We start from the raw sequence: 17,147 nt of genomic DNA on the forward strand, positions 1-17,147 counted from the left end.
GGGCATCACTGTAGCCAACTACAGTGGCTATTTGTCAGGCATCTAGGCCTGATGCAACCCAACATTTGATTATTTCAATGACATTGTTTTCACTATGTCTTTTTTAAATGGGGGTCTCACAAAACCCAGGCTGTCCTGGAGCTCCTAGTCTTGCTGCCTGAGTTTTCTAAAAGAGCAGCAGGTGCTGTTAACCAAGAGCCATCTCTTCATCTCCATCACATTTTGGTTTGGTTTTTGTTTTGTTTTTCTTATAGTTTCTTTGTGTAACCCTGACTGTCCTAGAACTAGCTCTGTAGACCAAGCTGACCTTGAATTTACAGAGATCTGCCTACTTCTGCTTCCCAACTACGAGGATTAAAGGTGTTTGTCATCACTACCTAGCTCTATAACATTTTTTAAGAAGTAATTTGAAGCCAGGCGTTGGTGGCGCACGTCTTTAATCCCAGCACTCGGGAGGCAGAGGCAGGCGAATCTCTGTGAGTTCCAGGCCAGCCTGGTCTACAGAGCTAGTTCCAGGACAGCTTCCAACGCCACAGAGAAACCCTGTCTTGAAAAACCAAAAAAAAAAAGAAAAGAAAGAATTTGAATGCTTTCACATAGTAACCTGTTCACAAACTTGCTGTGCTTACCAGTCCTAGAGATCTTTCAACAGTGCAGATTCTGATTAAAATTCGGATATGGGTCTATTGAAGATCTGTTTCTGACAGATTCCAGTGTTCTGTCAGTCCTGAAAAAAAAAAAAAAAAAAAAGACCACCACCCTCCTGAGTAGAAATGTTCTGGTAACTGTAAACTCCACCACTCTCTGCTTTCTTATAACCAGCCCAAGTCAGTAGGGGTTTTACCTCTCTGGTAGATAGACACACTCCTGTTTGCAACTCTGTAAAGACCTGCCTGTCTCCATTTTATAGACAGGAAACAGATCCATCAGGAGCAAGTCCCAATAGACACAGCAAATAGGTCTTAGCCTGCCCAAATCTCTGTCCACTACAGGGTGATGCAACCTTCCTACAAAATAAATGGCTATAGGTCAAGTTATCTGTGCCTCTGTGAGGAAATTAGGACATTCCAATGCAAGAATGAAACAATGATAGCATTTACCCAGTAGGGGGTCAGGCCTGTGCTAGCTATTTGACATGATTATCAACTTGAACACAACATCCGATGAGATAGAAAACATAGCTGAGGTGTTATTATTTGCCTGGGATTACACACTGGTAAGTAAAAAACCTAGGATTTGAACCTGACAAGCAGATCAGAGTTTGTGCATTGATCTCTGCCTGGCACAGGCTGTACACTACAACTTGGCTCTGAACATTCTTTTTTGTTGCCAGAGTGAACTTGTAAGAAGACAAAGCGGACAGTTGACTAAATGGTTAAGACTTTAGGGAGTTTTCTATTCCACTGGGATTGTTTCATTCTTTTCAGTTAGCTGCAATAATAACTCATAGTCCCCCTTGAAAAACTGGTTTGTTTTAAGAAAAGGTCATCTATTAAGTTTCAGTAACTAATTAGGGAATTGTTGACAGCCAGCTAAGATGAGAGCAAGAATGGAAATCTAAATGAAGTTCCTGTGAGGATGCAAGGAATGGGAAAGACAAAAGCTGACAAACTACACACAGGATCATCTACACTAAAAATGCAAAAGAAACAAGGACTCTTATTCTTCCAGGGGAATCCCTATCTCCCATGGATAAAACTATTGGTTTAGAGTTTTTTAAACAGAAATCTGCTATTCTGGAAGACCATGGTCTATCTTCATTCTAAAGTATATATTCCTTGTGCCTCAATAATTACATAAGCTTTCTGGATCCTACTAGAGTTGAAGTCCTCATCCTTAAGGACTCTCAGCTTTCAGGTCCTCAGGAAACAGCTGGAATTAGACATTACATTTTTTAGTCTCTTCTTTCAATGTTTACTAATTTGCCAAGCACTGCAGGGAGTACAGGCAACTTCCTTCACCAGCAGGAAAGCAAGTTGGACGACAAACTCTGTGGAGTAAGATTTATTGTGGAAGCTTGGCATTGGTGGCACACGCCTTTAATCCCAGCACTCAGGAGGCAGGAGGCAGAGGCAGGCGGGGCGGATCTCTGAGTTCGAGGCCAGACTGGTCTACAGAGTGAGTTCCAGGACAGCCTCCAAAACAATACAGAGAAACCCTGTCTCAAAAAAAAAAAAAAAAAAAAAAAAGATTTATTGTGGAAAGATTGCTGGGCAGTGGTGGCACATGCCTTTAATCCCCGTACTCCAGAGGTAGGCAGATCTGTATGAGTTCAAGGCTAGCATGATCTATAGAGTAAGTTCCAGGGCAGCCAGGACTATACAAAGAAACCCTTTCTTGAAAAAAGAAAAGGAACCCAGAGTTTTGCATGTGTGAGGCAAGCACTCTGCCATCTGAGCTACAATACTCAGTCCTCACCAGAAGATGTGAAGGTGATAAATCATAATGTCTTAATAACTAATGGCAGCTTTGAAACATGAATAAGAAACTTCTTTATGATTTTTATTAGTAAATATTTGGTTTATATAGCTTTATATGCCTTTATACCCATGTTACCTAAAGATTTCATGGGCAAAAAGGAGCCAAGTGGAAAAGTATAAGAAGCACCAATATAGATAACTTTCTGCTCTCTCAGAGTCCTGAAGGGTACTAGTTAAGCCATCCTCGGTAGCTATTTAAATCCCTACCTCCCTGTGGATCAGGCTTTAATGAAGAAGGGTGGAGCTGCACTGGCCTTCCAATCCAATGTTATAGACATGTCTGTAATTTCTAGAAAGCCAAAACCAGTCTCTCTTCAGACTTACAGCTCTCCAATTGGGCGTCTGTCCTCAGAGCTGTCTCTTGCTACCAAGTTCTGTGGTCATCCAACTTTAAAACTAGGAAACAAGACAAAGTGGTTTTAACTCAATGGGGGCTGGAGACATGGCTCAGAGGTTAAGAGCACTGGCTGCTCTTCCAGAGGTCCTGAGTTCAATTCCCAGCAACTACATAATGACTCACAACCATCTATAATGATGAGGTCTGGTGGTTTTGTGCCCTCTTCTGGTGTGCAGACAGAACACTACATTCATAATTAAAAAAAAAAAAAAGCCAGGCAGTGGTGGTAAACACTTTTAATCCCAGCACTCAGGAGGCAGAGACAGGCATATCTCTATGAGTTCGAGGCCAGCCTGGTCTACAGGGTTGGCAAAGTGGCTCAGCAGGTAAAGGTACTTGCTGCCAACCCTGACCACCTTAATTTAATCTCTGAAACTCAAATAGTGGTTGGAGAGAAGACTCCTGAAAGTTGTCTTTTGACTTCCACATGAATGTACACAATAAATGTAAAAATCAAACAAGACAGAGAAGTAGCCATATTTCTTAAGCTACATCTGTTAAGAGTTCTTGGTACTACAAATAACAAGTGAACTGTTTTTGACAGCTTTATGAAATATACTTCTGGAATAGTGGGGAGGAAAATAAATAACATAAAATCTCAGCATGAGAAAACTAAAAGTGTTTTTTTTTTTTATTCTATTTCAGTCCTCTGGCCAAACAAATGACAAGGTACTCCGTGAGGCTGAAAGAGAATGCCCCTGACCAACTCTCTCTTTTTAACAAAACTCAGACTTTCAGGAGGTATCTAGCGGAAACTTGGCAGTATTTTGCCTTAGTGTGCTTATTATCAGTTACCTTCTATTTATACTGTTGTATGGTTTTCCTGTTTAACATTTCTTTTCAGATAATAAGATCATTTGTGTTTTTTAAAATGAGCAGGTTTAAAGAAAATATTAATCCCAGCACTCCGGGAGGCAGAGGCAGGCGAATCTCTGTTGAGTTCCAGACCAGCCTGGTCTACAAGAGCTAGTTCCAGGACAGCCTCCAAAGCCACAGAGAAACCCTATCTCAAAAAACCCAAGAAAGAAAAAAGAAAATACTAAATATTTAGATGATATGCAGATTTGAGAAACTAAATAACAGAGCAGTGCTTAGAAAATACCAGCTTAGAGATGGCATTTGCTGTGAATACCACGTGAATTATATCCTGTGTTTGATGTGCTACTTCAAAAACCGTGTCCTCGGCCGGGCGTTGGTGGCGCACGCCTTTAATCCCAGCACTTGAGAGGCAGAGGCAGGCGGATCTCTGTGAGTTCAAGGCCAGCCTGGTCTACAAGAGCTAGTTCCAGGACAGCCTCCAAAGCCATAGAGAAACCCTGTCTCGAAAAAACAAAAAAAAAAAAAACAAAAAAAAAAACAAAAAACAAAAAACGTGTCCTCCACTCAGTACTTAGTATCTGTTAACAAAATAAATTGATTTGAAATGTGCCCCAATTATCCCAATTTTGAGGAGAGGCCCATATGGAAGTCCCCACACAATCCCAAATGTTTACAAGCACACTAAGCCTTGATGTCTCTAAGTCTCTTAGCTTATTAAAGAACTCAACAACTAAATTCGTTCCATTTAATGCAGAACCCAGAAGATTCCACCTGAGGTAGAAAGGGAACTGGATTCTCTTACAGAAAGTTTCCACCACACAAAGTTTAAGAAAACAAAATCAATAGGAAATGTAGACATAAGTATCGGCTTCATAGCTTTCACTAGATCATTATAGGTTGGCACAACAAATAAGAAAACAAGAATTCAGGTACTCTGGAGGCCAAGAAGGACTATGGCCCTGAGCAGGAAGGGGTGCTTCTCGGATCTCTACTCTAAACCACACCTCTCCCGCCTCAGCTCCACCCCGTAAGCCCAGCCTCGCTCAGGAGGCCCCGCCCCAAGACGGGAAGCCCGGCTCAGAAACCACGTCCTACGTAGAAGACACACACCCAGCGTGGACCAGCTGCTTGCAGTCTTCTCCGTCTCCCGTGCCTCCCGCGTGCACTGAAGATGGCGGCTGCTGCGGGGAGGTTGCTTTGGTCCTCGGTGAGTGGCTGCCAGCAAGGCAGACGCATGGCACAGCTGCGACTCTGGGACCTGCTTCCGGGCCCGGATCGCGCCCTCCTGGGTCTGCTCGCCACTGACGCGTCTAGGAGGGCGCCCTTAGCTCATGCATCAAAGGCCTCCTGTGTCCGCAAGGCCCCAGCGCCTGCGCAGGACAGCCTTTTCCCCTAGCCCCAGCGGGTGTACGCTCCCGGACTCGGCGCCCTTGGAGTCAACCGTCCCCTTGTTGCTTCTCCACGCACTAAAGCACTCAGATCTGTCTTTGTAGGCCAGCGTCTTGGGTCCCGAGTTCTAAGGTCTGTCACCAAATATGACCTTGGGCAAGTGACTTCTATCTCCCTCTCGTCCTCCCTCTCTCCCCCACCCCCCAGTCTTTGTAGCCCTAGCCCATGTCCTGGAGCTCACTCTGTAGACCACGAACTCACAGAGATTCACTTGCCTCTGCCTCCCAAGTGCTGGGATTAAAGGTATGCACCACCAATGCCTGGCTTGAAAATTCTCATTTCTGAACCTGTTTACCATGGTAGGGGTGATGCCACATCTTAAAACGAGGCTGCGGGCTCACACTTAAATCCAAGTGTGAACAGAGCCGATTCCTACTCCCACACTCAGGCTGGACTCTCCCCTGTTTGCTATTCTCTGGTGGCTGCAGCCTACTATCCTCTTGCCAACCATCAACCCCCCTCCTTTCTCATCTCGGCCTCCTGGAGCCATGCTGTACGTTGAGCAAACACTTCCGTTGAGCTCGGGCCAAACTCTCCCAGGGCATGAACTTTACCCTACTCCTTTGCTCGACTGAGAGCCTGGAAGGGGCTTTTTCAGAGAAAAACCTTGATGTGGCCACATGTGCAGCAGATGGGGGGTAGGGGACACTTACCTAACTGCTCAGCCTGGCCCAGCCTTCCTGAATTTTTTGGAGTCATCTGTAGATTTTTATTCTTGAGGCTGTGTTCCTACGATACCCTCAGCTTTTCGATGTTTCAGGAAGAAAAAAAAGGGGGGGGGGGACTTTGCTTTTAATTTGATTTGGTATTTGTTTCAGAGGGAAAACGGACAGCTGAGGCCACCATTGACAAAGGGCCACAGCAGCAAGGTCAGATGTTCGTCACCCTTCCAGAAAGTCTTCCTAATAAAAAGCATTTCTCTTTCCAGGTTGCTCAGCATGTGAGTGCCGTTTCCCGGGGTATTTCTGCCTCAGCAGTTCTTAGGCCTGTTGCTTCTAGAAGAACCGGCTTGAATGATAAACTGTGGTCTGCCTCTACCCAAGCAAAGTTTGCCTTTAGCACCAGTAAGTGTTACTGTGTTTGTAGTTGCAACCAGGCAAAGGGAACCCATGTCCGAAACTCTGGACCTTGGCCATGCATGAGACTTGTCTTCAGAGCCTTTAAAAATGCAGTATGAGAATGTGTAGAGGTGGCCAGATCCATAAGGAATTGTTTAGGAACAGTGTCAAAAATTTAAGATCTACTTTTAAGGAGCATGAAGAAAATGAATGAAAGCTGGTGGTGTTGGCACACTCCTTTAATCCCAGCACTCAGGAGGCAGAGGCAAGTGGATCTCTGGATTCAAGACCAGGCTGGTCTATAGAGTGAGTTTCAGGACAGCCAGGACTACAGAGAAACTCTGTCTCGGTGGATTAAAGAAAAAAAGAAAAAAGGAAAATGAAAAGAAAAATGGAGAAAGCCAGGCATTGCCGTACACAATTGAAATTCCAGGACTTAGGTGGCTGAGGCAGGAGGCTAGTGTATCAACACGGGTTCTAGACCAGCCTGGTTTGTATAGGAAGGCTCTGTTTCAGATAGAGGAGAAAAGAAAAGGGTCAGACATGGTTAGTGCACACCTGTAACCTCAGCAGTGGGGAGGCAGAAAGGGGGGGGGGATCGACACAAGTTCAAGGCCAGCATGGGCTATCTAATAAGTTCCAGGCCAATAGGGCCTTCTTGGTGTGAGACCCTGCCTGTAAACAAAACAAACAGAAAGAATGAAAGGAAGGAAGTAAGGAAAAGGAAAGTGGGAAAAGCTATAATCTAGGAAAAAGTATTTGTATAATACACTTAATAAAGGATATCCCTCTAAAATACTAAATTACAACAACTTGGTAATTTAAAAAAAAAACACTGGATAAAATGAATACACAGAACCCCACTGAGCTACACATGTACCCCACCCCACCCCAGCTTTGAAACACGTCCTGCATCTGTTCTTCATATTCTATCTGCCGCACCTCAGTGCCTCTCACTGAGATAACTATGGTCATTGCCTTACATCAGTCTTACCCTCCTGATAGCCTAATCTTCCTGAAACCAGCTGTCTTCCTGTATCAGAGCCTCCCAGGCTCCATTCTCTCTACTGAGGTAACCCTGCTGGTTGATACTATGCTTTGGGTTTTTTTTTTTTTGTTTGTATTTTTTTGGTTGGTTTTTTTGAGACAGGGTTTCTCTGTGTAGTCTTGGCTGTCCTGGAAAATCACTCTGTATACAAGGCTGACCTCAAACTTGCAGAGATCTCCCTGCCTCCGCCTCTGGAGTGCTGGGATTAAAGGTATGCGCTACCTCTGCGCATCCTACTGAGGGTCTTTTTAAGCCTGGCTCTGACTTTGCTTTCTTTTGCCTTCCTCCTTTTCATTCCCCAGGCATTTCATTTCTTCTTTCTGTTTTTCATTCTTTTTAAAAATTTTTCTTCAGGGCTGGAATGATAGCTAAACCAGTCAGTAAGCTAGCACAAGGACTCAAGTTTGACCTTCAGAACTCACAGATAATGAGACATAGTAGTATTCACTTGGTAATATGTCCAGCTGGCCTACTTGGTGAGCTCTAAGTTTATGATACTCTAAAAGAAAGAAAATGTTATTTTAAAAATAAAAAAGGGGTAGATGGCTTCTGAGGAGCAATACCATAGGATGTCTTCCATCACAAAGACACTTCTGCCTACCACTGAGTTGGATTTGTGTTTAATTTAGAACTGTGCTGAAGAGAAAATCACTGTACCTAAGATGTACAATTAAAGTGAACCATCTCACTGAGTTGTATTAATAACATATCACCAGTCGTGATAAGTAATAAATTTATTTGATAAGTTTCAACGAAAGGAGTTTAAATAAAATCTTGCAGTGCTTAATGTGGTGGATGACAAGCTACATACAGGTGTGTGGTCTTTTTTAGGTTCCTCATTCCACACCCCTGCTGTCACACAGCATGCACCCTATTTTAAGGGTACTGCTGTTGTCAATGGAGAGTTCAAAGAACTGAGTCTCGAAGACTTTAAGGGGAAATACTTGGTGCTTTTCTTCTACCCTTTGGATTTGTAAGTGTGATTTTATAATGCTTTATGTCCTGAGAGCTGGTGTTGGTTTCTAACCTACAATGGAATTCCTCTTCTAGTGAAGAGGAAGATTCTTTCTGATTTTTGTTTACTGGCCGTGGCTATCTGTCGCTTGTGTATTGAGCTTAAAGGAGAAAATGACCTTACTTGTAATGGAGGAGTTTTAATATGGTTTTGTTAGTTTTTCTTGTGGTCCTGGGGATCAAACCCCAGGCCTTATGCATACTAGGCAAGTGCTTTATCACTGGATTATGCTCTCAACCTTTAATACAGTTCTGTATTACATGATTTTGGTTAATGGTTCTCTAAGTCAGTTTAAACTATATACTAGTCTGGTTGGAAAATTAGAAAGTAGTATAAGAAATGTTTTTCATAAAGGATCTTTTTTTGTTTGTTTTTTAAGTCTTCAAATGTGTGCTCCCCAACCCCATGCAGAATTGATTGATTGATTGATTGATTGATTGATTGATTGATTGATTGAGGCAGGATATCTCTACATAACCCCAGCTGTCTTGGGAATCACTGTAGACCTGGCTGGCTTCAAACTCACAGAGATATGGATATGCCTGCCTCTGCCTCCCCAGTGCACACCACCATGCCCAGCAACTAGAAAGAAGGAAGCTTACTCTTTTTGGGAGGGGAGCAGCATTGTATTTATTTGTAGACCAAGCAGACCTGAACAGACAAATATCCTCTTGCCTCTGCCTTTGAGTTCTGGGATTGAAGGTGTGTGCCACCAGCCCAGCCCATTTCACCCTTTTCACAACTTAATGTTTATGTCTTAAATTTTTGTCTTTGCATGATCTGATGAAACTTTCTTTTTCTCCCAAGCACATTTGTGTGTCCTACAGAAATAGTTGCTTTCAGTGACAAAGCCAACGAATTTCATGATGTGAACTGTGAAGTAGTGGCAGTTTCAGTGGATTCCCACTTTAGCCATCTTGCCTGGATCAATACACCAAGGAAGGTAGGTTGGTTGACAAGTCACCTCTACTTGGTTTTATTTCATTCTCTTTTGGTTTCATTTCTAAATCATAGATAATATAGACCACACAATAAAAAACATTGTGTATATTTATGAGATACAATGTGATGTTTTGATGCATGTGTACATTGTACAAGGATCAAATCAGGCTATTCATTCAGTACTGTTTCCTCAATCATTTCTTTGCAGCTGTGACATTCAAAATCCTTTTTTAATTGGGCAGGCTGGTTCATACCTTTAATTCCAGCACTCAGAAGGCAGAGGCAGGAGAAACTTTGTAGGTTTTAAGCTAACATGGTCTACCTAGTGAGTTCCAGGGCAGTCAGAGCCACGTGGTGAGACCCTGTCTCAAAACAAACAAACAAACAAACAAACATCCTCTTTTAGCTAGTTTGAAAAATACAGTATGTTCTAACTGTAGTCATCTATTTTACAGAAGAACAAAACTTATTTTTATCTAATCATTGACCAGTGTCTCTTCCTCATTCCCCAGCTACCCCGTCCCCTGTGCTAACAAAAGAGATTTAAGGCAAAGCCTAGAGGTTGTCAAAGTATAGCCAGTCTGAAGTGAGTTTCTTGCCTCACCCGCCGCTTCCTTCTTCCTTTCAAAACCAGTGTCTCATGTGTTTCAGGCTGGCCTCTTAACTGACTGGATATATTAGCTCAGATGATCTTGAGCTTCTGATCCTGTAGTCTCCACCTTCCAAGTGCTAGGATCATAACCTGGTTTATGCCTTCCTGGGGGCCAAATCCAGGCTTTCATGCATGCTAGATAAGCTCTGTACCAGGTGAGCCATATTCTCCTGAAGTAGGCCGTTGTAGATCCTTGCCTATCAGCAGTCTGTAAACTATGGTAGTAACAATTCCCTGGACACTGTATGTATCTTCACTGCTCATTCCATGTATATTTTCCAAGGTTCAAATAGTAATGGGGACAGGCTCAGTGAGACAAGGGACATGGCTACAGTCTATTGCCTCCTCTTAGGCCTGTACTTTGAACCAATAGTAGCTTGCTGTACTATTCTTTGTGATGTTGCCTAGAATTATGCTAGGAAAAACATTCAGAATTTCACTAGGTATGACCCAGGACTAACACTAATGACTCCTTCATTATTATATTTGAGAAATTAGTTTTCACTTCAACAGCTGCTTTAACAATTGGAAAAAGAGAGCAGGGTGTGCGCAGAGCTTTTCCTTAATGTGCAAGAAGCCTTGGGTTTGGTCCCCAGTACCGTATAAACTGGGTGGGTTAGCATAGCCTGTGATCCCAGCGTTCCAGAGGTAGAGGTAAGAAGATAAAAAGTTTAAGATCATCATTGGCAGGCTGGAGAGATGGCTCAGCGATTAAGAACACTGGTTGCTGTTCTTCCAGAGGACCTGGGTTCAATTCCCAGCACCCACATGGCAGCTCACAGCTGTCTGTAACTCCAGTTCCAGGGGATTCATGGCACCAAGCAAGCAGCATGCATGTGGTGCGTGCAGGCAAAATACTTGTACACATAAAATAAATAAATCTTTTTAAAACAAGAAAAAAAGATCATCATTGGCTACATAATAAATTGGAGGCCAGTCTGGCTACATGAGACCCTGTCTCAAAAAGATAAAGAAAGGTCAATCAGTCTCTTTATAGCAGTGTCCTGAAGAAAAAGTACTTAGTTTTTTTGAGCTTCAAGTCTTTTAAAATAATGGATGTGGGCCACTGAGGTGGCTCAGCAGGGAAAGTACTTGCTGAGCAAACATTACCACCTGAATTCACTGGCGCCCACATAAAGTAAAGAAGAGAGCAACTCCACAAAGTTGACCTCTCACCTCCACATATGTGCACACGCTCCCCACACCCATACACGTCAATTAATAAAAGGGAATAGGGACTGGAGAGGTGGCTCATCAGTTAAGAACACTGCTGTTCTTCAAGAGGACCCAGGTTCAGTTCCCAACATCCATAAGGGAGCTCAAAACTGTTTTAACTTCAGTTCCAGGGCATCCGATGCCCTCTCCCGGCCTCTTCAGACACTGCATGCCTGTGGTATGCAGGTAAAACACTCAGATGCATAAAATAAAAATAAAATTTTTTTAAAAAACATAATGTCAGATATAATTGTATGTACTTTAGGCAGGTTGCAGGAGGGAAGTTAAACAGAACTCCCTTGTGTGCATTTACTGTTACTTAACCTCCGTTGTTGTTAGTTTTAAACATTGGTACATAGTTCAGACCTTTTCTGATCACCTAAGAAAACCTGTCCTGTTTGCCTTTTTATTAGAATGGTGGCTTGGGCCACATGAACATCACGCTCTTGTCAGATTTAACCAAGCAGATATCCAGAGACTACGGAGTGCTCTTGGAAGGTGCTGGCATTGCACTCAGGTAAGAGGTGTTCCTTAGAGATGGGATGGTTTTTGCATATTTTAGTGTCATCCTGATTCTTGAGGATTTATGAAGACTCTAGTGAAGCATTTTTGCTTGTCAGTTTTGGTAAAAACTCTCAGGAAGGGATACGAGTTTGGTTTTCCATTGATGGCTTAGATTCTTTGAGACAGAATTTGGATGTATAGCTCCAGGCTATCCTTGAATTTGCACTCATTCTGGTTCTACTTCCTTAGTGCTAGGATTGTGGGCATGAACCACAGATATGATACCTGGATGGTAAAACATTGTCAGAAAAGAAGCTTTTTTTCCCTTTAATTTATACTAAGTGTGTTGGTGTGTTACTTTATATATAGGAGCTTTATTAGATTGTCTCATAGGCTGTAGTCTAACTGGTATAACAATGGCTGTCTACCAATGAAAGGTCCAAGAATCCAGTAGTAGTTCAGTCCGTGAGGCTGGATGTCTCAGCTGGTCTTCAGTATACTCCAGAATCTCCAAGAATTGGCTCTAATGCCAGGGAAGGAATTGACTCGATATCAAGAGTGACAGCAAGCAGGCAAAGAGAGCAAGCTTCCCTTTGTGTCCCTTATTTAGGCTGCCAGTTATAAGGGTTGAAGGTGTATCTTCCCATTTCAAACATATGAACTAGAAGTGGATCTTCCCACTTCAAATGATTTAATTAGGAAAAATTGGGGGGGGCACACATGTAATCCCAGCACTCTGGAGGCTGAGGCAGGTGGATCTCTGGGTTTGGAGTCAGCCTGGTCTACAGAGTAAGGTCCTGGACAGCCAGGGCACAGAGAAATCTGAAGAAAGAAAGAAAGGAAGGAAGGAAGGAAGGAAGGAAGGAAGGAAGGAAGGAAGGAAGGAAGGAAGGAAAAAAATGCCTCACAAGTGGTTTGGAGTCAGCCTGGTCTACAGAGTAAGGTCCTGGACAGCCAGGGCACAGAGAAATCTGTCGAAAGAAAGAAAGAAAGAAAGAAAGAAAGAAAGGAAGGAAGGAAGGAAGGAAGGAAGGAAGGAAGGAAGGAAGGAAGGAAGGAAGGAAGGAGGGAAAAAAAATGCCTCACAAGTGTGCCCAGCCATTTGGGTTTTAATTAATTCCAGATATAGTCAGGTTGACATCTAAGAATAGACATCACAAACTTACTTTATGTGTATGGGCATGTTTTGTGCGCATGTATGTCTATGCACTATGTGCAAGCACCACCCTTGAAGGTCATATCCCCCAGAACTAGAGTTATAAAGTGTTGTTAACTAACATGTGGATGTTGGGAATCTAACCTAATTCCTCTGCAGTAGTAACAAGTTCTCTTAGCGTCTGAGCCACCTCCCTGTTCCCTGTAAAAGCCTTTTCTTTTTTTGTCTACTTAAGCACTGATGAAATAGCTTCTGTGAGGGTTGCAAGTCTTCCAGAAATGACCAAGATGTGTGCTCAGTTCACTACCTTGGTCTCCTTTTAGGAAAGGATGACAATGTCTTGATGGTCCCACTGATCCATTCTCTTTAACAGTCCAGGAGTCCTTCAATAATGGCTAATCCTGACACATGCCTAACCTTGGTGGCTTTCCTTAGTCATGGAGGCAGATTCCATTACCCTTTTATTCTATCCTTAAAACTGGAATCATGGGGCCAAAGCTACCAAGTTTTGCTGCTTACTCAGATTGGAGCATGACCCTCTCATCCAGTTACATCTTTATCAACTTTCTGTTTTAGGTGGTTTCTTTCACTGCCTAAGCTTGGCTGTCCTGAAACTGGATCTGTAGACCAGGCTGGCCTCAAACTTAGAATCCATCAGCATCTGCCTCTGGAATACTGGGATTAAAGACATGTGCCACCACACCCTTTCCTTTTCACAAGGTGGAAATTTATCTGGGTGGGATCTTGCCCTGAGGTTACCTCTCCCTTTATCCCATGTCTTAATCTGTTTATCTGCTTGAACTCAGAAGTGAGCTGAGGGCGTTGGTGGCTCATGCCTTTAATCCCAGCACTCGGGAGGCAGAGGCAGGCAGATCTCTGAGTTCGAGACCAGCCTGGTCTACAAGAGTTAGTTCCAGGACAGCCTCCAAAGCCACAGAGAAACCCTGTCTCGAAACCCCCCCCCCAAAAAAAAAAAGGAAAAAAAAAAAGCAGCAAAGGCAGAAGTGAGCTGAGATGCTGGATGTAGCTGGAGCATATGAGGCCTCAACGCCCACCCCCACAGTGACACACTCCATCCAACAAGGCCATACCTTCTACAACAAGCCACACCTTCTAATAGTGCCACTCCCAATGAATTTATGGGGATGAATTACATTCAAATTACCACACCGCAGATCTTCTGATTTTGGGGCTAACAGTATAGAAAGCTGAGTCTAGTTGATAAGTTAGTCTCTCTAGACTCCAGAGTCTGTGGGCCTTTCTCCTTCCTTGGTCTGCTTCTACTTCTTTCTAGAGACTACGGCTAACTCCCTTAGAGATCAGGCACAAAGCTTATATTCCAAACATTTAGACAGAAGCCCCTCTGTACTTTACTTTTTCATTATGTAGTTGACACTTTTGAAGTCCTTGTATCTCTTTAAGAAGGATTATGAAGCTTGGTATGGTGGTATACGCCTTTAATCCCATCACTCTGGGGGCATAGAAAAGCAGATCTCTGTGAGTTCTAGGCCAGCCTGGTCTAAATAGAGAGTGGGTGAAAAAATAAAAGATGACTCAGCAGTTATGGATACTTACTACTACTGTTGTAGAGGACAGAGTTCAATTTTCAGGGCCCACAATGTTTCGTTTACAGCCACCTGAAACTCCCATTCCAGGGAATCCATCACTTTCTGGACTTCTTAGGTATTTGCGTGAATGCATACACAACACACAAATACACAAATAAATAAATAAAAGAGAACTTTTTAAATATTCACTGGATGTAGGTAACATAGTCTCCTCCTCTTACATATGTGTAGTTATTTTACCAGAGTCTGATACAGGATTCTAAAGAATGCCTGCTAGATCACTGAATAAAGGTCTTTACTGTTTCTAGTTTATTCCTTTTAGATACATCACATTGGAGGTACAGTTTTGCAATGTTCCCATAACGTGTGCTTTACCTGGTGGCCTGGCATTCCAAAGCATTTGTTGTTACTAAAAGGTGACAAACTTTGTATAATAATAATTCCAAGTTGATTTTTTTAAAGATCACACACACACACACACACACACACACACACACACACACACACACACACACACACACACACACAGTGTTCTGTCTGCATGTATCCCTGCAGGCCAGAAGAGGGTACCAGACCTCATTACAGATAGTTGTAAGCTGGTTGCTTGGAATTGAACTCAGGATCTTTGGAAGACTAGCTAGTATTTTATTTGTTTGTTTGTTTTGAGACAGGGTTTCTCTGTGGCTTTGGAGGCTGTCCTGGAACTAGCTCTTGTAGACCAGGCTGGTATTGAACTCACAGAGATCCACCTGCCTCTGCCTCCCAAGTGCTGGGACTAAGGGTGTGGGCAATCAACGCCCGGCTCAACCAGCTAGTATTCTTAACCACTGAGCCATCTCTCCAGCCCCAAGATTTAATTTTAATCATGTGTGTGTGATTATGTGAAAGCATGTGCATGCTTGTAGACTTGCTCTTGGAGGCCATAAGAAGATGTCAGGTCCCCTGGTGCAGGAGTTACAGCCTGCCCTACATGGGTTCTACAAACTGAACTCAGATCCTCTGGATAGACAGTAGAAGCTATTAATTGCTAAGCAGTCTCTTCAGTCCCTAAAATTCCCATTTTTAAGCATTTGACAGCTTATTGAATTTATTAAAAGAGAATCAAAGATGTAAAAGGATAGAAATGAGAGTTGTTGGCTCTAGTCCTATTAACACTAATGAGTAAAAATTCTGTGCAGAGGCCTCTTCATTATTGATCCTAATGGTGTTATCAAGCACCTGAGTGTCAATGACCTCCCAGTGGGCCGCAGTGTGGAAGAAACCCTCCGTTTGGTGAAGGCGTTTCAGTTTGTAGAGACACATGGAGAAGTCTGCCCTGCCAACTGGACACCAGAGTCCCCTACGGTATGTTGTTTTCCTCAAAGCGCCAGGCCCCAATTTCAAGTCTTGAGGATAATCTTATCAGGGGAGCCTACAGAGGTGCTAGCTGAGTATGGGTGGAAAAAATAGGCTAATCTTCAAAAGTGAAGAAATTTTAGTTTAAAACTGGAGCTCTGAGCTACTATCATGAAGTCTCTCTTACCTAATGTAATTATTATTTTCAGATCAAGCCAAGTCCAACAGCTTCCAAAGAGTACTTTGAGAAGGTCCATCAATAGGTCATCCCATGACTGATGTTCACCCAAAGCTTCTCATGCCAGAAAAGAGCCACAGCTGCAATACTTTCAACGACCTGGAGATTATTTATAGATGGCAAATCCTCATCATGCTTGTATATGAGTGCTGCCTCACCGGCTTTGTTTTTTAAGGCAGGCTTAGGCTCTCTAAAGATGGGTAGCTGCTTCCATAGTTGTCCTTACTAGGGACTTCTTGATGGCTAACTGATTGCTACAGAATGCTTGGTCCCCCATTTCTTAGATCATGTCCTTAGCCTGCTCTGAACTTTGGTTTACAGTGCAGTAGCACATAGAACTAGCACTAAAAGCTTCTGATCAAAGTCTTGAAATTTCATCTTGAATTCTTGTGTATTAAACTGAATTTCCCCATTATTTTTCTTATTATATTCCTTAACTTATAGTGTCCATAGGTATTGATGAGGTATAATCATGAAGGATTGTGTCTAATCTGGTGATTGCATCTTTAAAACCATAATCATTATCCTCAAGTGCTGGATGTAAAGTATAGTATAAAAATAAACATTAAAATATTTGCAATTTTGGCATCATTAAATGTTTGGTCAATTTATTCTGGGGCACTCTTCATCCTTTAATGACTTAGATCAACAAATATTTACTGGGCATTTTGCTCTGAAGCCATGTAGGATAATGCTGGCTCCACTTTCAGGAAACTAAAATTTAGCAGGCAAGACTGATAACTAAACTTTCACCTGTTATTTTAGTAGCTCCTGGAATGCCAAAAATGTGCCAGGTTGGCATTTGGAGGCATTGGAGTGAATTAAAAACACCCTCATCTTCCTACTCATGATTCTAAAGGAAAAACCCAATAATAGAGAGAAGAAATCAGGTAGTTTCAGAGTTGGAACAGAGTTCTGAGTAGGGTTTTTAGGAAAACCTTAGGGAGAAGAGACTGGGACTGTTTTCTCATCTGTCAAATGAAGATAATTGTATCTATCTTGGGGTTTTTATGTGAACCAAATGAGAGAAAATATGTAGAAAAAGGGGTTAGTAAGTGTCTTAGTGACTTTTCTGTTGCTGTGACAAAACATATGACCAAGACAACTTACAAAAGAAAGAATTTAATTTAAGATTCATGGTTCCATAGGATTAGTTCATGACCTGCATAGCAGCAGGCAGTCATGGCACTGGAACAGAGATGAGAGCTTACATCTGATCCACACACAAGCAATAGAAATCTTCCAATCAGTTCACTGACTGGGAACCAAGC

At 42.6% G+C, this 17,147-nt stretch overlaps 1 protein-coding gene across 1 annotated transcript; it reads left to right on the top strand.

Moving 5' to 3' along the window:
• Positions 1 to 4,748: 4,748 nt before the first annotated feature.
• Prdx3 (peroxiredoxin 3) lies at positions 4,749 to 16,456 on the top strand. The gene is made up of 7 exons (XM_005085353.4): positions 4,749 to 4,903; positions 6,074 to 6,209; positions 8,083 to 8,224; positions 9,074 to 9,209; positions 11,489 to 11,592; positions 15,482 to 15,647; positions 15,848 to 16,456. The coding sequence occupies exons 1-7, from the start codon at positions 4,868 to 4,870 to the stop codon at positions 15,899 to 15,901; spliced, it is 774 nt and encodes a 257-aa protein (XP_005085410.1). The 5' UTR covers positions 4,749 to 4,867; the 3' UTR covers positions 15,902 to 16,456.
• Positions 16,457 to 17,147: the final 691 nt, after the last annotated feature.

The sequence above is a fragment of the Mesocricetus auratus genome, unplaced genomic scaffold (genome assembly GCF_017639785.1).
Source record: "Mesocricetus auratus isolate SY011 unplaced genomic scaffold, BCM_Maur_2.0 Super-Scaffold_4256, whole genome shotgun sequence".
NCBI lineage: Eukaryota > Metazoa > Chordata > Mammalia > Rodentia > Cricetidae > Mesocricetus > Mesocricetus auratus.